The sequence below is a fragment of the Canis lupus genome, chromosome 3 (assembly GCF_048164855.1).
Source record: "Canis lupus baileyi chromosome 3, mCanLup2.hap1, whole genome shotgun sequence".
Lineage (NCBI taxonomy): Eukaryota > Metazoa > Chordata > Mammalia > Carnivora > Canidae > Canis > Canis lupus.
In genome coordinates, this window is record NC_132840.1 from 23338551 (window position 1) to 23359999 (window position 21449).

The 21449-nt window shown below is 50.3% G+C and overlaps 1 protein-coding gene and 1 long non-coding RNA gene across 9 annotated transcripts in view; one reads left to right on the plus strand and one right to left on the minus strand.

The window, feature by feature from the left end:
* ZCCHC14 (zinc finger CCHC-type containing 14) overlaps window positions 1–14707 on the minus strand; it is a 57456-nt gene extending 42749 nt beyond the window's left edge. For both annotated transcript variants that reach the window (XM_072819526.1, XM_072819525.1), the window contains exon 1: window positions 14095–14707. In XM_072819526.1, coding sequence (XP_072675627.1) covers window positions 14095–14670 — 576 coding nt within the window. In that variant the 5' untranslated portion in view covers window positions 14671–14707. The remainder of the gene's footprint in view (window positions 1–14094) is intronic.
* LOC140630027 (uncharacterized) overlaps window positions 1–21449 on the plus strand; it is a 32810-nt gene that overhangs the window by 6231 nt on the left and 5130 nt on the right. The window contains exons 1-4 of one of the 7 annotated variants that reach the window (XR_012027834.1): window positions 5862–6106; window positions 12970–13110; window positions 17312–17379; window positions 19015–19125. This is a non-coding gene — a long non-coding RNA (uncharacterized lncRNA). Of the gene's footprint in view, window positions 1–5861; window positions 6107–12969; window positions 13111–15538; window positions 16593–17311; window positions 17380–19014; window positions 19126–21449 lie in introns of those variants that run through there. The other 6 variants (XR_012027836.1, XR_012027833.1, XR_012027837.1 and 3 more) reach the window with 6 other exon arrangements.

The following is a 21449-nucleotide window of genomic DNA, read 5'->3' on the forward strand; positions in this document are numbered from 1 at the left end:
TAAAAATTTACCTCCTATAGCAGTTATAACCAGACCCTGCATCCAACAGGGAAATGGTATTTGCCTACAGGAGCCCCAGCTGCCCTTCCACATTCCCTAGCCCAGGTCACTCTCAGCTCCTCAGCACCTACTCAGGACCAGAACACCTAATAATCACCCCACTTACATTTTCAAACGGCACCAGGCCAGCTCCTTTCTCCTCCACACAGAGCCTTATTCTTTGTAAGGACAAATGTCACAGTTACTGTAAAACACTCCTTCAAGCTACACTTCCTTAGAGAGAGTTAATCCCTTCTACAACACATGGCCCGTATTTACAACACGTGCATTACCAAAAGCAGGTGGTTGTACTTTTGATCATGGCTGATTATTTGGACCAACTTTCTTGCAGATAACCATAAGCTCTGGACAAAGTATAAAAAACAATAAACTGAACATGACCCAAAGCAGGCAGAAACTAAAAGAAGGTCTACACTTGGAAAAAAGAGATTTGCACTGGTGGAGTGTTATGTGCTGCAGGCCCAGTCCTCACCAGAAAAAGCAGCAGATGAAGCTCAGATCCAACTTGAGGAGCCTAGCAACTTGAGGAGCCAGAGATCAGAATCTGGTAAATTCTGCTACCAGAATCTGGTAGCAAAGTGAGGGACCAGTCCTTGACAAAGGAGTGCTTCAGAAGCAGAACATGTCTGGGGTGTCTGGGTGGCTCAGTTGGTTAAGCATCTCAGGTCATGATCCCAGGGTCCTGGGGTTGAGCCCCACATGGGGCTCCCTGCTTAGTAGGGCATCTGCTTCTCCTTCTCCCTTTGCCAACCCTTGCTCCCCTGCTCATGCTGTCTCTCTAATAATAAAATCTTAAAAAAAAAAAAAAAAGAGGATAAAAAAAGGACGGACCCAACAAAATCCAGATAAAAATCCAAGAAGTAATCTGTAATTCCTAGACATGTAGAGAAACAAGAACATGACCCATACAAAGAAGAAAAGGAGACAGGCAGAAGATGAATCATATGCTGGAATCAGAGGCAAGCAGCATTAAGTGGCCATTATAATCAAGCTCAACAACATAAAAGAAAATGTTTGTGATACATAAAAAAAAGGACATCTCAGGATAGAAAGGAAAATCCTTTTTTAATTTTTTTTTTTAATTTATTTATGATAGTCACACAGAGAGAGAGAGAGAGGCAGAGACACAGGCAGAGGGAGAAGCAGGCTCCGTGCACCGGGAGCCCGACGTGGGAAATCCTTAAGATATGAAAATTCAGGAAGCAATCAAGATGTTCCACAGTAGGTGAACACAAATGAACACATGGACACGTGTGTTCACCCACACAATGGATTATTATTCAGCAATAAAAAAAAAAAAAAAGCAGCTGTCAAGTCATGAAAAGGCATTGAGGAAAATAAAATGCATACCTGAAAATGCCTATACCCAGCACGACCCCAAATGGATGGTACTCTGCAAAGCCAGAACTATGGAGAGGGTGAGAAAGATCAGGGGCTGGAGAAGTGTGAACAGGCTCAGACTAAGGACTATAAGGACAGTGAAAATACTCCATGGGATATCACAGTGGTGGACACCTGTCATACATTTGTCCAAACTCACAACTTCTACCACACCAAGAGTGAACCCTAATATAAACCACAGACTTTGGGTGGTTATGATGTTCAATTTTTCTGTGCACTTAAAACTGCTCTAAATAAATAATAAAGCCTTAAAATCATAAAGAAGAGTTAAAATAGAAATCCTAAAATGAAAAAAAAAAATGCTATTCCTGAACTAAAAAAATCCATTAGATAAGCTTAACAGCAGTTTGGAAATTAACAGAAGACTTGAAGAATTTCTTTTTTTTTTTTTTAAGATATTATTTATTTATGCATGGGAGACACACACACAGAGAGAGAGAGAGAGAGAGAGAGAGAGAGAGAGAGAGAGGCAGAGACACAGGCAGAGGGAGAAGCAGGCTCCATGCAGGGAGCCCGAGGCGGGACTCGATCCCCGGTCTCCAGGATCAGGCCCTGGGCCAAAGTCAGGCGTTAAACTGCTGAGCCACCGGGGCTGCCCCAAGACTTGAAGAATTTCAAGACAGATCAAGTCAAATTGTCCAATCTGAAAAAAGAGACAACAACAACAAAATTGGAAAAGAAAAGAAAAAGGTTCTGGGACTTGTGGGATAACATCAAAAGGCCTAATATTTCTACAGCGGGAGTCCCAAAAGGAAGGAGACACTGAGGCAGGAAAAACCAGAGAAATCTGAATGAAAATTTCCCAAAATTAGTAAAAGACATGAACTTACAGATCCAATAATTTCAGAGAACACCAAACAAGAGCGATTCAAGCAAATGGCACTGGGCCACATCATAGCCAGGCCGCCCCACACTGACAGTGCAGGTGGGCACACCACTGGGCCTCGGCAGGAGCCAGAAAGACATGCCAGTAGTGGGCCTCCCTTCTTCTAAATGCTGGAGGAGGGCTGTCAACAAAGACACCTACATCTAGTGAAAATGCCCTGTCATGACACAGGTAGAAGCAAAACATTCTTGGATGAAAGAAATCTAAGGGAATTTGTAATCCACAGACCCAGACTCCAAAAAATGCTGGAGGAAAGTTTTCCAGACTGAAGGGACATAGTAACAAACTGGCTCTTCAGTGAGGAACGGAAAGCACTGGGATTAGCAAATATGTGGGTAAACATAGGACTGTATTTTCTTAATTTTTAAGAATACATCTGTATTAAAGCAAAAGTGCTGGGATACCTGGCTGCCTCAGTGATTAAGTGTCTGCCTTTGGCTCAGGTCTACATTTGGGATCCTGGAATCAAGGCCAACATTGGGCTCCCTGCAGGGAGCCTGCTTCCCCTTATGCCTGTGTCTCTGCCTCTCTCTCTGTCTCTCTCATGAATAAATAAAATCTTCAAAAAATAAAAAAATAAATAAAGCAAAAGGGCTGTGGTATCTATTGCTGGGATGCCCAGCACATGTAGAAGTGCAACATATGATGGCCACAGCATGAAGGGCCAAGAAGGTAAGCGGTCGCGATTTAGGTCAAGAGTCTTACATTTCACGACAAGCAAGGCAGCTCTTGCTCCATCGAGGTGGGTCATGGAAAGTTAAAAATACGTGCCATGACCCCCACCCAGACAACCATAAAAAGAATGCAATGTGGCATGCTGAGAGCCAAGAGCTAAAATGGAATTCCAGGATTCCACTTAAAATGAAGTTCTAGCACAGGCAACAATGATCAATGCTGGGACATCATGGAACAGAAGAAACCACCATTAAAGGTGGGAGGGAGGAGGAGGCCTGAGAACTGACTGGGAAAAGGCGGTGACAGGAACGTTCACCTCAACAGGGCTGGGATACTGAGTTGCACACGTTTACTGAAGCTCAGATGATTGAAAAAAAAAAAACAACCCTGAAAAGGCACAGTGAAGGGTGTGTGTCTCACCAAGCACCGGCTGTGAGGAGCTGGGGCGCTGAGGATCCCCCTGCGGCAGCTGGAAGAGCAGAAGTGAAGACCGTAGGTGGTGTGGGTAGGACTGTGCTCTCACGACAGCACACAGGGAGTCCACACATACCACGTGCACTGCCAGTGCCAGGCCACCAGGGCCACCACACACCCCAGAAGCCCTCTTCTCCTATCACCATCTTTGCTTCTCCCGCTCACTTTTAACGATAAAGTGAAAACATTGTTAAATATACTTTTGGCTTCTCATAATAAAAATAGCCACTTACTAATGTCACCTTCGGCAAAATTACTTACACTTAACCTCTTGGTGTCTGCCTTCTCACTGCTAAAATGAGGACAAAGACAGATGGGGACTCAGAGTTGTTCTGAGGACTAAAGAAATACGTGGGAAGCTCACAGAGCAGCGCCTGCGCATGGCAAACACTGGCATCATTCCCTCCCACTACCTGTTCTCTCCTTCCTCTATTGATAATTCTGAAAGAAGAAATCGGTTTGATAGGCAAATCAGCCTCCTCAACACAAATGTCAATAGTACACCAGCTTATGAGCCTCATACCTCATCTTTCAAATAAAGAGAATCACCCCCACAGCCAGTGTTCTCCGAAGTCCCACACCGTGCAGAAGTGCCCACCCAAGAAAACTCACCTGCCAGGAAGCTGCAGTGAGGAGAACCCCATGCTCAAATCCTGTGTGGGCTCCAGATTGCAGCTGAGCATGAATGGTGTCCAGGTCTGGCACACACACCACTCAGTGCCATCACACCACTCCTAGACCAGGGACTTTCAAAGTGTCTCACTGATTTCACTAACTCTACTAGGGCTAGATTGGTAGCATTATTCCCAAGATTTTATATTTTGTTGAAATGCCCAAAAGAGATGGGAGAAGGGAGCCTCTTACCCATAAATTAATTCTCCTCCTTTCACAAAGTTATTTTTTCTAGTCTAGACTGTATTTCCAGAAGTAGTTCCTACATATACATGTTTTAATTAGATTCACTGTGACTCAGTAAGAAACCTGAGGATACAATTTCTTTCTAGTAATTCTACTGAAGCTTTTACATAAAAGTCCCAAATAATTAGGACATGACTCTGTAACACTCCCTTCTAATTAATCTATGTTCCTATTGAAAGCATAGAAAAATATAAACTACACTTTAATTGGCATGATGAACAGTTGTTTGGTTTATTGTCATTCCATAGCAAACTATAATACCAAGCCTTAACATGATCTATACTTCTGTAAACCCGAGAGAACTATAATCACAACAGCCTTACTGCTAAGGCTGCCAACACCACTCCAACAGCAAAGTCATAGGACTCAGGTCTACAAAGTACCAGGGAGGTAATGTCTTTCCATCACCCAGCAGACTAATCCATACACTTGATTCTGTCATGGAGTAATACCATTCAAACTATCATGCACAGAGAGTTGCTCCTAGGGGAAGCTTTTACATGCCAGCTTTTGAAAAATAATAAAGTAGGATACTTATGTTAAAAAAAATTCACTAGAATTCACAACTATGCAATGCATAAGAGAAACAGCCACAAAAGCAATTAAGGAAGAGTGTGATTTGGTAACATGCGTTACTGACAGGACCACAGAAAAGCAAAGCAGGAAGGAAAAAAATTTTTCACTAGAGTGGCCTTTCATAAACAACCAACACCTCCCTCCCATTTGGCTCTCACAGATGTTCAGGACACATCCCCTGTTGGGTGGCAGGGATCACAGGGCTCTGGACTGAGAGACAGCCTCTGTCCTCCAGTAAGTCAAAGTCTGGTGATAGAAATTTAATGAAACCCACTTCAATATAGTGGAGGCCACAAAAGGCTTATAAATGTGAGCCAAGAACTGGGGGTTGGAGAGCCCCAGGTACCAGGTGTCCTATCTGAGAAAACAGTATCTACAAAGGCTCAGAGGAAAGAGAGACTGCAGTAAACATAAAGAACCTCAAGTATAGACAAAGGTGAGTATAGACAAGTGGCATGCCATGCTAAGATCTGCATGTAAGAGAGCAAGAATTCTGTAGGCATCTTACCAAGAGCATTTCAGGGACACCTTGGGACCCATTGTAAGAGGCTAAGAGTGGAGCCAGGGGGCCGGGTTGTCATTGTAGACTAGAACCAGGCCAAGGGTGGACAGGTTATCATAGTAGACTAAAATCAGGCCAGAGGGATAGGTTATCACAGTAGACTAGAAACAGGCAAGGGGGATGGGTTATCATAGTAGATTAGACCTAGGCCAGGGGACAGGTTGTCATAGCAGACTAGATCCAGGCCAGGGAGGTCGGGTTGTCATAACAGACTATAGGCCAGGGGGATGAGCTGTCATAGTAGCTTATCCTTAGGTCAGGGGGACAGGTTGTCATAATAGACTAGACCCAGAGCAGGGGAACAGGTTGTCAAAGTAGACTAGACACAGGCCAGGAGGATGGGTTTTCAGAGTAAAGTAGGCCCAGGCCAGGGGTGACAGGTTGTCATAGTAGACTACACCCAGACCAGGGGGTCGGGTTGTCATAGTAGACTAGACACAGACCAAAGGCACAGGTTATCATAGTTGATTAGACCCAGGCCGGGGGGACGGGTTGTCACAGCAGACAAGACCCAGGTCAGGTGACTGATTGTCATAGACGAGACCCTGCTCAAGGTGAGAAATAACATGTCAATGTTATTTTTAAGAGTTAAGGTACTAAAATTTCTAGATAATATAATTAAAAAACAAAACAGCAGCGACAAGTTGTTTCTTGTAAACTTTAAACAATGACATCAGCTTAATTCTAAAAGGAGGTGATCACTCACTTGCATGCCAGTGTGCGTTCTTGACTCAGGGGAAGGAATGGAGTTACACGAGGCTAGAGTTGTGCTTGTTCCCTGAAGACTATTTTAATCTACGCCCTGGCTCTCTGGCAAATGGCCCAAAATCTAAGTCCGCCTCCACAGAAGTGTGCCATATATGGGACCATCATGTCAAATGTGATGGGATAAAGAGACAGAGAAGAACAGACGGGAAACACTGACTTGGGCCGTGGTGGTATCAGCAGAAAAGAAACCTGCAAAGACGTGGAGGGCCTGGTAACTGGGGGACCAGGAGAGAAGGCAACTATAGGAGAGGCATGCGCTTCTGGCTGAGGGACTGGGGTGCAGCAGTCAAGGAGAGTTAGATGGAAGTATGCCTTTGGACATACTGAGCTACCCAGAACCTCCAGCTGGAGCTCAGATCTAGTTGAGCATGCAAATTTTAGATTCATCAGTGAGAACATCAGCATGAAAAGGGCAGGAGAGCTGAGAGAAACTGAGAACACTCAGAGAAATGAGAGGAAAATCAGCAGTGTGGGGGAATGAATGGGGCAGGAGACTCTCAGCAGGGTGCTCAGGGCGCGCCCAGACTCCTGAAAGCTAGCATCTGGGGGAAGCACCTCCACAACCATACTTGCTTAAAACACACACACACACACACACACACACACACACACACACACACAAACCCACCCTCCCTGGGATATTCCATCGTATGGGGAGATAAGAAAGATAAGGACTGAAAAGCATGCAATGAACCCGGCAAATCAGAGGCCATCCAGATAAAGACATCAGTGAAACCAAATACACACTGTCTAGAGGTAAACCCACATCAACAAGGGGATGGCAGGCAGCATGCAAGCAAAGGTATCACTTCAAATGTGAGAGGGAAAAGATGGATTATTCAACAAATGGCACTGGGACAACTGGGTTTTCATTCGGAAAATATAAAACTAGCTCCCTACCTTACACCAAATAAATTCCAGATGGATCTGTGAAATGTAAGATGAGAAGCCACACAAGTTCTGTACCAGAAGACACCACAGGGAATGCTTTCACAATATACATTGCATAACACGTGCCTGACCATAATCCATCATGCATATCATGATCTGTGCAATGCATAAAGTAGAATACATGTCTAATTATGACACAAAACCCAGAAGCTGTAGGAGATGGGTAAAAGGGACACAAAAGAGGAGCTTCATGTTAAAGTCAACAGGCAGGAAAAAAAAACAGGAAAACAGATTCTGGCCCACTTCTACTAAAGATAAAAAGATCTTTTCCTTGAAACTTAAAGTGATCCTAACAAACAATAAAGAAAAGACCAACAACTCAACAGAAACAGGCAAAGGATACGGAGAGCTTGCTAAAAAAAAAAAGCTCACTTGAAGAAACGTTCAACCTCACAGTAAAACACAAACCTGGAGCACCCTTAGCACCCCAACAGGTTCTTCCCCACAGCCACGGGCAGGACATGCACCCCACGGTGCTCAGAGGCATAGGCACAGGCACTCACGTTCACACTGCTGTGGGGGTACCAGAGGTGGGCTACCCCAGGATCTAAAATCACTAGAGGCACACACCCTTTGGCCTGCCATCAATCCCATTTCCAGGATTCTAGTCCACAGATACACTTGCCGAAACGTGAAAGGCCACCCATCCTGTTTGTCATGTGACACGTACATGATCCGTAGATGACGAGTTGTTTGTGACAGTAACGTGGGAACCAAATGTCCACCAGCAGGGATTCACTAAAGTAGCTTGCCCTAAACCAGAATGAAGATGCTCCCAGCCTGATGTGGACTGTACATCTGGAACAGCTGCCAGAAGAAAGCAAGGCACAGACCCGTGTGGGGGTACCTACAACAGGCACCTACTTGTAAATACAGAGCAAGTTTCTCTGGAAGGTTCTATAAGGAACAAAGAGGAGCAGAGAACCAGATGACTGGGAAAAGGGTACGAAATCTTGTTTTTTAAAATGTGAAATAACAGGCATCAGCATCAAGGTAAAGAAACAGAAAACTGCCCACACCTCAAAAGGTCCTGTGTGCCCTTCTCTGATGTGTGTGTGTAGAGAAGGGAGATGTTTCACTGAGTATCCTTTTGTATTTTTTCAATATTTACCTCTGATCATATTATAATTTTTCTTTTAATTAAGAGATTACTGAGTTCCCTTTACTAAAAATAGATTTAACCAAAGAAGTTGGGGGTAAAAGCCAGGTTCTAGGAGGCCACGGCATAAGCTAAAGGTGAACTGGCTCTAGTCTATCACTTGGGGGGTGGGGTGGGTAGCGTGCAGAACAGCAGCTGTTGGAAGATCCTGTATTTAAATATGGACGCAGAATGTTTTAGAAGAACATGTGTGGGATCCCTGGGTGGCGCAGCGGTTTAGCGCCTGCCTTTGGCCCAGGGCGCGATCCTGGAGACCCGGGATCGAATCCCACATCGGGCTCCCGGTGCATGGAGCCTGCTTCTCCCTCTGCCTGTGTCTCTGCTTCTCTCTGTGTCTCTCATGAATAAATAAATAAAATCTTTAAAAAAAAAAAAAAAGAACATGTGTATGTTTACATGTACATTAACATGTCAGAAGGAGACACACCGAATTGTTAAAATGGGTCTAGCCCTGGCAAGTAGGAACGAGGTCAGCTAGTGGAGGACTTGGCGAGGAAGGGAGACAGAAGAGCGGCTGACGGATGCGGACAACCTGGGAGGAAGGAGCCACGACCACAGTGATGCACCCAGTGGAGAAATGGAGGTCGGAGACTGACGTAGGGGGAGGCAGGAAGGTCAAGAAATGACCAAGTTCAGACACCTGAGCTAACAATATCCCCAAGGAAACCGAAAGATGTGACCAGAACAGAGTCTGAGGGACCAGCCTATGACAGAAGGCCCAGAGAGCTCATCGCTGTTTCAGAGATAGAGCCACACACAGGTCTGCGCAAGTCTAGGCCCACTTCATTACGCCCAGATCACAGATTACAAGTGGCCGATAGAGCATGAGTTTATGGGAAAGATATTCAGTCGTCTTCACTCTAAATAGCCTCAGGTTTCGTAACTCAGAACAAAACAAACTGCCTAAGAATGAACCTATTTTATGCCCATCCATTTAATAGAAGAGTGCCTGAATAAACTCTGGCTCTAACAACAAAAAGAATAAAAGAAAAAGAATTAACATATCTCTTGAAGCTCTTGATGATGGCTTTCCACCATGACAGGAGGCAGCTCTAGAACGTGGCGGGTCTCTGCACACGCAAAGCTCTGTGGAGAGGGGAGAGGAGCCAGCTTGCTGATACTACTCTGAACGTCAGGGCTGGAGTCCAAAATCAGAAACCCTCAATGATCTCTAAACTCACTGGAGAGCTTGTGGCAACAGTTCTCAAAGTCATGAGAGAACTGGTGTCCTGAATGGTGGTTTCTCAAAAAAAAAAAGAAAAAAAAAAAAAAAGACACATCCAAGGGACCTTTTTTCTGAAATACAATCTAAGATTGGAAAAAAAGAAAAAAAAACACTTACATAGAAACTATTTTCCTTAAACATCATAGGAATTCTTTGTTACTAACAGTCTCTGGGAGGTCAGCAGCCACCAAATGAACAAACAGAAATGTTCTACTAGCTTGCTTCTGAGGTCAAAAGACGCCTCTGTTGATTTGCCGGGAAAAAAATATATGAATCCCAAATGTCCTCAGTCCAAAAGAAAGATAAATGAAGTCTGGGTGAAATGAAGCCAAGCCCAGGGAACTGGTGGACGCCCAACACTGCAGAAACAAGGCCGACGTGGACGTTTATGTGTGATCACCTGCTAACCACATATGGAACACCGCATCATTCTCCCTAGTAGAAGCTAACAGGAGATGTGCAGTTTCCACAGCTGCACTGCACAACGCCAGCTAGAGCAAGAGCCCTAGCGGTAGCGAGGCTGGACACAGCAAACGGGCACTAGCGCACACAACGGTTCACAGCCTGGATGCCGCCGGAGGCCAAGGGGCAGAAATGGAGGGCCCTGTGGGCAGCTTAGCCTACGGTGCAGTCCCAGGTGGATGTGATCAGGGGCGCAATTCCATGGAGGGGCAACACTGCCACCGCCAAACAATCCTGCATCCCAGCTCATCTCAATGACCCTATCATGGACCTCAGCAGAAAGAGGGCAGTCCGTGGGCCTACAAAAACTGGCCAAAACCAGGCTAGGACATCATCCCCCGTAGCGTCATAAACAGAGCAGGGGAAGCCAAGGCAGCCAGACTGGGCTCAGAGGGCAGGCCTGAGTCTACGCGCCCAGGGAGCCCGGAGCATAGGCACTGAAGGCAGAGCCATCGCAACGCCTCGAGATCACAGCTCCTCGGGCAACCATCAGCGAGAACAAGGGCTGCCCGGCCAAAGTCCCTTCCTGTGGCCTGCTACATCACTCTTGGGGCACCAGGCAGAGTTTCGGGGAGAGGCCAAGAGGGGCCACCAGAGCACAAACTCCCGAGATGCCACCTTTGAACCTCCAAGATTTTCAACAGCTTGCGGGAAGCAATGCGACAGAGCCAGCTTGGCGCCTCGTTAGCAACTGCACTCACAGGATTTGTGTGCCACCCCACCCCCACCCATGGCACTTACCCTAGAGCGCACCAGGTGGAAGCCACAGGAGCACACCCCATGGAGGACCACCATCCCCACGGCGGGCGCTTTCAAAAGGTGCAGCACCCACTCAAAATAATCAACCTCATCGAGTTATCCGGTTGTGACCCTGTCATGAGATTCCGAAAACACCGTGGTGGGAGCCGCTTCCTGCCACCCTGGCTCCCCCAGCATTGCACCAAGCCCATGGCACCGCACCTCCCTCTCAGAACAGCACGCCCTCTGCCACCATCAGCCATGGTCCTGGGGAGCCACGTTGTGCCCCGTGTCCCCCCATGGGCTCTCACCACCACAGGGGAGTCCCTCAGCATGGCCACACATGGATGATATTCCCAAGGTGACTCGGTAACTGTCAGATATAAGGGATGAAAACAAGAGCCTACTAGCCACAGGGGCAAAAAATGCCTAAACATAAGCACATGCAACAAGCCCACTGTCCATCAACAAACAGATAAATGAAACAGGGTCCATCCATATCGTGAATGCTATATGACCCTAAAAAAGCAGAAAAGCACTGATACATGCTAAAATAGAAATAAACTTGAGAATGTGACCCTGAGTGAAAGAAGCCAGACTTGAAAGACCACACACCATGTGGTTCTACCTCCATAAAATGTCCAGGACAAGCAGACACACAAAGCAGAGAACTGGCTGCCAGGGTCTGGGCACAGGGAATGAAGAGTGACTACAAACAGGTACGGGGGTTTGTTTGGGGAGTGATGAAAATGTTCTGGAAGTAGGTAGCGGTAATGGTTACACAACTCTGTCAGTACATTTAAAACTAAATTTTTTAATAATATACTTAAATATATTAAAAACTATGCTTCAAAAGGGTGAGTTTTATGATTTTTTTAAAAATTAACTCTCAAAAACTTAAAAAAAAGCATTTACCCATAGCACATTATCATTTACATGAAAGACTACAAAGAATAAAATTAAACTTCTTCCAGACTACAGCTTTTCACTTAAAAAGGAAGAGAGTGAGAGTCCCAGGCGACCTTTATCACTAACTCACAGGGAACCCCGAGGAGCAGCATACCTATGGCACCTGTCAGCTGCTGAGTGCACCACAACCCATCACCTTTGCTGCTCCCAACTGTTTCCTTTCTGGACACGAAAATATCTATTTTACCTCACTCACACTCTTAAACACCTGCTCGTCCTCCAAGGAGGAAGGATTATCAAATAACAGTGAAGGTTTGGAGATGCCATTGCAAATCACGACTCTTGTCAGAAAACATCATTGTAAGAACCATCGCTTTTAACAAAGAAAAAAACCAAACTCAAGTCTCTATCCCTAAAGGATAAACACAAAGCCTCTAAGCTCAAAAAGTTCAAAACAAAATACAACAGCTTACAAAAGAAATGCAAGCAGAACTTGAAAGGGGCTGCTTTCCAGGATCACAGTAAATGTCAGATTCAGAGATGCTAAGGCAAAACGCTCAAAGTTAGATTCCACCAGAGGAGCCGCCTCCAAGCAGCAAAGGGTGCGTCAGACCTAAAAGTTACATGAATGGGGAAAGTTAGACGCCATGGCTGCTCTGAAATATGGAAGCAACAGCCCTTAAGATAACTTACCATAATGTCATAATTAAGGGTCAGAACTCTCGAATTTCCCACGGACAAGGAGAAAAAACTGTCAGCTCCAAGTAACTACTTAAAAATCAATTTAGAACACAGGAACTTTCTGAGACGTAAATATTTCACTCTCTAATAACGTGCCTTGCCTAAGGCAGCACTCCTCTATAAAAACCCAGAGAGGACAGACCAGGCAGAGAACGGAGGACTCCCTGAACATCTGCTGGGCATGTCACACGTGACCTCAGATAGCGCTCCAATACACCCAGGAGGCAGGTAACCTGCCCTCTGCTCCACAGACAAACACACCAAGAGGAGGCAGGATTCTGGCCAAGGTCACACAGCTGGCTGGTTCAGAGTGTGTGGGCAGGGGGGAGGGGGAGGCCAGCCTTTCATGTCATCAGAGGGATTTCAGACTAGACAGAAAGGCTCTCTTATAAAGCCTATTTTCATTCTAGGGCTAGCTTCTGCCCCATCAAAATAATAATGGCCATCTTTCCCTTTTATAACAGGATAAATCTGTATACGCAAAAGAATCCCCTTCAAGAGCTGACTAGAACAGGAGAAAGCGCCCCAGCCGTGAGTGCTCGGCATCTAAACAGAGGCTGGTGGCACATGGACCAGGCCATCGGAGACTGAGATCCCACAAACAGGTGATGTACCACTAGCACCCCAAAGCTGACTGAGCCCCCTGCAGACAAGCACATTTCCTGGGACACCACTTCCCCTTTGTTGTAGCTAGAACATCATTTTTCTGGGCACACCATGAGATTTATAGCAGGACTCAAACACACATTTAAAGAGAAACCACAGTCTCGGAGCTCAACATCACCAAAAAGAGATATGACAGAGATTAAAACCAACGTAGGTGCCACAGCCACATCTTAGAGACCTTAGAGGAAACAAAACCACAAGCCGGGGTTGAGAGACAGCTTGAAAACCACAGCAGCAAACCAGAGGAGCCAAGTGTCCACTGCAAGCAGCTGAGACGTGGGAGAAAGGCCTGCAGAGCTGCTGGTCCTGACTGCAACCTTTTCCCCTAGAGCCCCAGCGTCATCCAAGCACCCGCCACACTGGGTGAAAGACAAACCCTTTTCCTTGGAGCACCATCTTGGCACTGGGTCCCAGAAGGCTGTGAAAAATGAGTTTGAGCCCTGATCGCTTGATGTTTATGTAGTTTTGAAACATTGAGACAAAGTTCACATGGCCAAGTGGATGACCACAAGGCCCTTCCTGTTTAGTTTGGAGACAAGAGCCGTGAAGCTAACATTCCTGAGAAGCCCAGCATCCTGGGACCCGGGCAGCCCCGGGATCTGCTCCCACAAGGGCGGGCAGACTCCATGCATGCCAGGCTCCAAACGTGTGTTCGCACCCGACACGGGGGCAGGGACCCCCACCCCAGGAAAGGGCACAGGCCACAGAGGCCGCCGTCCGCTAAGGTTCCCGCCCCCACCTGGACAGCGGCTTCCCTTCCTGCTCATAAAGCGATCTGGAGAAGCCGGGCACGCGGTGGCTAACTTCTCTGCCGCCCCAGGGCCCGAATAGGGGGGCAAGAAGGCACAAGGGGGCGGCGAACTCTGACCAGACAGAGCGTCCCCGTGCCCGAGCGCCCCGCGACGGCCCCCGGAGGCGCGCACCTTGTGGCAGGCCGGGCAGGTGGGCAGCGCGCTCTTGCCGCCGCTGTGGCCCCCGCCGCCGTGGCCCCCGCCGCCGCCGCCGCTCAGGCTGCTCTGGATCTGCGTGAGCTCCTGCCGCAGCACCTGCTTCTGGTGGAAGCTGAAGGCCGGGTGGTTGGAGGCCATGGTGAAGAGCAGCAGGAACTCATCGCCAGTGCGGCCCTCGTTGAGCTGCAGCCCGTAGTTGTGGATGATGGAGTCGATGTGCGTGAGCGTGCGGTACAGCACGCCCGCCGCCTCGCGCTGCTCCGAGCCCAGCAGCGCCAGCGACACCAGCAGCTTGCTGCGCACCACCTCGTCCGTCAGGTTGGTGAGGCTGCCCAGGTCGGCGGGGTTGTTGGCCTTGATCTCCGAGTCGCGCAGCGAGTGGTAGTCCTTGCGGGCCAGGTCCTCGAGGCACGAGCCGAGGAAGCGCAGCTCGAGCGGGATGCACAGGTCCAGCAGGCCGCACAGGAACTCCACGCGCTGCGGCGACGGCAGCTCCGAGAACCAGCGGTACACGCCGTCCCTCTGCAGCGGGCAGCGCTTCTCCACCATGCTGCCGCCCGCGCCGCGCCGCGCCCCGGGGCCGGAGGCCGCCGGCCGGGACCGGGGGCGCGGGCGGGCGCGGGCGCGGGCGGGGGGCGCGGGGGGCCGGGGCGCGCCGGGGCCGGGGGCGCGCGGGCCGGGGCCGGGGCCGGGGCCGGGGCCGGGGCCGGGCGAGGGCGGGCGGGCGCCGCGGGCCGCGCCGGGGCCGGGGCCGGGGGCGCGCGGCGCGGGCGGGACCCCCGCCAGGGGCCGGCGGGTGGGCGCGCGCGGGGCGCCGGGGGGGCCCGGGGCGGCCGGGGCGGCCGGGGGCGGCGAGCGGCCGCGGGCCCCCCGCTCACGGGCGGGCTCCTGGCCCGCGCCCGTCCCCAGCGGCGGCCGGTGCGCGGCGGCGGCGGCGGCCGCTCCTCGTCGTCGTCGTCGTCGTCGCCCGGGAGGCGGCCGCCCCCATCTCCCCCCGCGCCGCAGGGTCTGTCACTGCGGGCCGCCCCCCGCCGGAGCCGCCCGGGCCATGCCTCCTCCTCCTCCTGCTGCTGGGGCTGCTGCTGCTCCTCCTCCCCCGCCTCCGCCTCCGCCTCCGCCTCCGCCGCCTCCGCCTCCGCCGCCGCCGCCGCGCCTGGGCCGGCCGGCCGTTGCCGGGTCGGAGGCCGCGGGCGGCGGGCGGGCGCGTCGGGAGCGGCGGGCGGGCGCGGGGCGCGCAGGGACTGGCGGGCGCGGCGGCGACGGCGGCAGCGGCGGCGGAGCGGCGGCGGCGGCGGAGGGATCTGCGCCGGCACTCGCGCGGCCTCGCGCTTCGGCCTCTCCCCGCGCCGCGGACGGATCCGGGCCGAGCGCGGCCGCGTTCGCTGCTGACAGGCGCCGGGACGAGGCGCAAGTGGGCGGGGTGGCCGCCTCTCGCGACAGCCGCGCCGGCCAGGCCCGCCCCCCTCGCTGATTGGCTCGCACTGCCCCCTCTCGGCCCGTGATGGTTCCGCGTGCCCAATGGGATTCGCCGCCGCTGAGGCCACGCCTCCGAGGAGCTGCCGATCACGCCGGAACCGCCCCGCCCCGCCCCTCGGCTGCCGGCGGGGCCGGGAAGGCGGAAAACCTGGGGCGGATTCCCTCTCGCTTTTGTTCCCGCAGATTTGCGCCGAGCATTGTTTGAGGCGAGAGCCGGCGTCCGGCCTTCCCGTGTGGCTCCCGGGCGTCCCCGAAGGCCGGCGGCGGCGTCTCCGGAGCCCTTCGGGAGCGGGGCTCCTACCCCGAGCCGCGCGACCCGGCGCTCCTTCGGCGAAGCTGTGTGACCTTGGCCGAGTTGCTCGGCCTCTCTGAGCCCTGGGCGCCTCCCGGAGCCTGAGGGTCACCCTAACTGCTGGGGGGGCGGGGGCTCACCGGAAGGTCGTGAGCTCCCGGGGCCGCGCCCGCCCCTGCGACCCGGCGGCCTACTTTGGGGTGCGCAGGGAACCCCGTCCTCCGCAGACCTCGCCCAGATGGAGCCATTGTTAAGCCAGCCTCCTGTCCGCGCCCCGGGAGCCGAGAGCTCAGGGGCGCCGCGCGGCCTGGGGGCCTGGGGGCCTGGGGCCGGAGCATCCCCCCCCCCCGCCCGGGCCCGTGCGTGGCCCCTGGCTGCGGGCCGGGCCCCATCCCCCTGGACACCCTACCCTGCAGGCCGTGGGTGCGGGAGCCACCGCCCCATCCTCCCGATCCTGCCGCGGGGTCCCGTCTGTGGGTGTCCTGTGCAGGTTCGTTGGTTCGGCCCCCGTGTGTGCCAGGTTCCGAGGCCTGGGGCCCGGGTTGCGCGCCGCCCTTCCCTCCTCGCCCTGCGGAGCTCCCAGCCTGCTCCTCTGGCCTTGCACGAGAGAGCGCGGACGGACCCGTGCTCGGATTTCTGCAGGATGTGGTTCAAGGGGCTGGAATCGACCTAGCAAGACCTTCTCCCGCCCTGGGACTTCAAGGTTGGACAGATTTTGCAGAGCCACATAGGCGACAAAAAAAAAAAATCTGCTTCCCACTCCCTGACTCCTCTCTGCTCCTTGAGCAAAATTTCCCAGAGCCACTCTGGGGTTCTTGGCCAGGGACAGGAGAAGTAGGCATCCAAGTGACAGTCCCAGACATCTCAGTATCCCAGTGACAGTCCCAGGCATCCCAGCATCCAGGTGACAGTCCTAGGCAACCCAGTAACTGGTGACAGTCCCAGGCATCCTAGCATCCAGTGACAGTCCCAGACATCCCAGCATCCAGGTGACAGTCCCAGGCATCCCAGCATCCAGGGACAGTCCCAGACATCTTAGCATCCAGGTAACACTCCTAGGCAACCCAGTAACTGGTGACAGTCCCAGGCATCCCAGCAACCAGTGGCAGTCCCAGACATCCGGGCAACTGATGACAGTCCCAGACATCTGAGCAACCAAGTGACAGTCTCAGATATCCCAGCAACCAGGTGACAGTCCCAGACATCCTAGAAGCCAACTGACGGTCCCAGATCTCCCAACAACTAGGTGACAGTCCCAGGCATCCCAGCATCCAGGTAACAATCCTAGGCAGTGTAAAATCCACATAGGAAGCAGGGACAAGACTGGCCCCCTTGGGTCTCCCTGCCTCAATTCCCCAGTACAGGCTAATTTCTATAAATAATTAAATTAATCTTTGTTCTCTTTAACCTCATCTTTTCAAGTGATTCTGGGAAAGTAGCCACATTCCAAAATCTGTGATATGAGGAAGTAAAGCAATGTGAGAATCAAGGCAAGTCAACACTTTTGCTTTCTCTTGGTTAATTAGGTTCCTTGGAACAAAAAGATGTCGGGACCTTCAGGCGCTGAGGGTTCCTCCAATCCAGCCTGGCCAGGTTGCAAAGCCCCCAAGCGATGGTATCAAGTAGACCTGTGTCCCTGTTCCACTTCTAGGCAGCTGTGTGACCTTGGCCGTTCACTCAAGCTTTGGTTTTCTCATCTGTGAAAGGAAACCAGGACCGCACTCCCAGCTGGCAGTGGAGGTCACAGGTGTTAACAGGGCCTGGGACGGGTGGGATGACTGAGCCTCTAGTACCTGAATCAAGGCATCCCAGCTCCTGACTATCTCCTTGCCACTTTTCGCTGTACTTTTTGCTATTGGATGTGTGTACTGGGCTGAATAGTATCCCCTAAAATGTCATGTCCACCCAGAACCTCAGGATATGACTTTTTAGAAATAGGGTCTTTGCAGATATACTTCAGGTAAGAATCCAAATAAGAGTGTCCTTGTAACAGATAGAAAAGAAAAGCAGAGACTCAGGGGATGGGAGATGCCCCTGAAGACAGAGGTAGAGGTTTGAAGCCAGGGGATGCCTGGAGCCACCAGGAGCTAGAAAAGGACCCTCCCATAGAGCCTGTGGAGGGAGCGTGGCCTGTGACTCCTTGACTGTGGAGAGAGCACGGCCTGTGACTCCTTAACTTTGGATGTCTGACTGCAGAAGAACGCTTCTGTCGTGGGAAGCCCCCGGACACTCTTACAGCGTGATTTCCCCCCAACTTCTCTCCAGTGCAACTTAATTCAGCTCCACCCATAGTACATTACTACACTGTAGGACCAGACTCCACTAAGGACTTGGGGGCCTCCAAGAAGAATGAGACCCAGCTCCTCGACTTTAAGGAACAGATGGCCTGGACTCCTGTCTCCAGAGCAGATGGCCACCCATCTGCAGGAGCTTTCTCTTCGCACACTGTTCCCTTCCCCAGAAGGCAACCAGGAGCCTCCTGGTGGCAAGAACGGACGACGACCTGCCAGTCCCTCCCAACACTATCCCTCTGGCCTGGCCGTGAGGCTGTGGTCCTCTGAGCCAGCCAGTGCCCTCCCTCCCACCCAGGGCTCCTTCCCTAAAACAGCTGCTTGGAGCTGGTCCCTTTCTCTCCCTCTGCAAAAGGTGACCCCTGGCCTCAAGTAGGATTTGGACATTTCTTCACCTCCTACAAAGTGGAGGGCCTGAGGCTCTAGGGGAGGAGGCTGGGGAGGGAGAGTAAGTCATATGGTAGGGCACTCTTCCACAGCATCCAAGAAGTTCAGGTAAAAGGGAAGCAGGCCATGTGTTTAGACAAGGAGAGATTCCCGGTAAGACGCTGAATGGGACAGCAAGTTCACTCCCAGGAGTGAACAGACCTGCTGCATGCCTAACTCAGGCAAGGGGCTGACGGTAAAGTGGGCCCTGCCCTCAGGAGCTCCCTGAGGTCCAGGGCAGAACTATATGTCTATCTACATTTTCCATAGAGCTGGAATAGAGTATAAATACTATTTTTGAGAAAGAGTTCTCTCCTTGCTTGGGGCCTCAGCTCCTGAGAGCCTCGTGTAAGCGCCACAACCTTGAAGGCCTGCTTCTAAACTCTTGCCCTTGTTCCCCTTTTATAGGTATGGACTAGTCATCTTGGGCTAAAGGCTATGCAGTCTGTACATGCTGGAACCACCTTCCGACCTAAGTCTGTTACCCAGACTCTGTCCCTCCTGGAGGAAAGCACAAAGGTGACGTGTCATTTATTCATTATTTCTGCAAACCAGAGACTCTAGTTGTATCAGTTGCATGCCAGTTTTTCCTAGTCTGGACTTGCTGACAAAGTCCACCTGGAGTCATAAATGGGCAACTGTCCCAAACAGTGCCCAGCACTCTCTCTCTCTGCACTGCCACAAATTTTCCTCCAGGACAGACCTGCTCCTTTGGGTTTCTTTGGCCTTTGGCCAGGTAGAGCATTTCTACTGTACCTGGACTCTGATTTAAGATGGACGTTCCTAAGCCTGACCCCCAGGTATGGAGTCAGACTCCCAGGGGGTGGGGTCTTGGACTCTGCATTTTGCTAGCTCTCCAGTGACCCTGGTACACACTGACATTTGAAAGCTGCTTTGGGGAATGGAAGTTTTGCTTTCAGGCATCTAGCCTGCTTCTCCGGACCAATAGCAACCACCAAAATAATCATTTAAGTTCGTGTCCCAGGCCTGCCTGTGGACAAGGATCCTCCCTGTTTTACAACCCCAGAAGCTGAGGCTTAATAAGGTTGCACTATCAGTGGCTCAAGGGTTCTTGTTAACTCCTGAGCCTTATTTCTTTTGTAGGTTTGTTCATTTTTCACATTTCTACCTTTCTCACACCATAATTATATCCTCTGAAAGCCAACAATTAATTCACTGCTGCTTTTGGTTTTGTGTGTTTTATCTTTGTACTATGAAAATTTTCAAGCATACCCAAAAGTCATTTGACTAGTGTGGTGACTCCCCGTGTCCCTGTTGCACTACTTCCAGAGCAATTACATTTGCTGTTCCTAGCTCACCTATTGCTCCCACTGCTCCCTGGCATACATACATTTTTCTAATGGACTATTTTAAAGCAAATAAATTAGGGGTTTTGTACATATGTAAGTAATAGCATAGGTATATATTAGTGTTGTTTTGCCTGATTATGAGGTAATACATACTTATTGTATCTATTTAGTGAGATTATGTTTCACTAAAAAACTATGTAAAAGTCACATATAAGCTTGCTTCTCAGTCATAGCCAATGTTAACATTTTAAAATACATCCTCCTAGACACTGTTGTAGCCACACATATTTATGCACACCTGTTTTTACGGAAGTGGTTTTCACCACAAAGATAGGGCTGTTCCCACATTTTATGATCTCTTTTTTCCATTTGACAACATATCCCAGATGTCTTCCCACGCCATGGACTCTCTTCTAAGTCCTGGTTTTCAAGGGCAGCCCAGAATCCTGTTGTTTGGCTATACCACAATCTATTCTACTAATCCCCTACTGCTGGGCATCCAGGTTGTTTCTACATTTTGCTGATTGAGTTTTAGAAGGCAGCTCTGCTTATCCTGGACCTTGCACCAGGCTGAAACCTAATCTGCCTCCTCTAGATCCCCCGAATGTTTCTGAAAAGTTCGGGCAGGGCTAACGCAGAGGAACTGGGTTGTTTCCCAGTGTCATCCCAGTCAAGGCTTCACCACCTGGCTTGAGGTCTCAAGACAGGACACACCCAGACTCAAGTCTGGGTGAAAACACATTCCAGAGGCAGATAACGTATTGTCTGGGTGACAAGGTGTAACTGTAAAAGATAGGAGGAGCCAGAGCTCACCCAACCCAGTAACACACCGTCCTTCAAGGAGCTCACCCCAGAAGGCAGTGCTCCTGCTGTGATAAAACTGTGATTGCTTAAAAATATAGACATGAACTCCTCTTACACACAGCTGTCTCCACACTCCATGTAGGTAATTTTTGGAGATGCTATAGGCTAGAAAGTCTTTATACTTCGAGGTGGATTGATATCTGGAAACACTCTGTGCTTATAAAATAAACTGCCTAGAGCAGTCTACTCTGGTTTGAGGAAAAACACGTTTATTAAATTATATCAGGGGACTCAGAGTCTCTAGCTTCGTTGGAGAACCAGATGTGGATACCATTTTTGTATCTTTTTTTTTTTTAATGAGTTGCCTATTCATGTTTTTTGCACATTTTTCTAGCAGGTTTTGGGTCTTTGTTTCCATCAATTTTTTACTTACTTATGTATTTAAAGATTTACTCATTTCATTTTAAAGAGATGCAGAGAGAAAGAGAGACAGAGAGAATGAATAGGGAGTGGGCAGAGAGAGAGAATCTTTCAAACAGATTCCCTGCTGAGTGAGGAGCCCAAAACAGGGCTCAATCCCATAACCCATGAAATCATGACCTGAGCTGAAACCAAGAGTTGGGTTTTTAAATGACCAAGCCACCCAGAACCCCCTCCGTCAATTTTTAAGAGTTTTTAAAATATATATTAGAGTTAATAGCCCTTTATCTGTGATTTATGTTGAAAGTA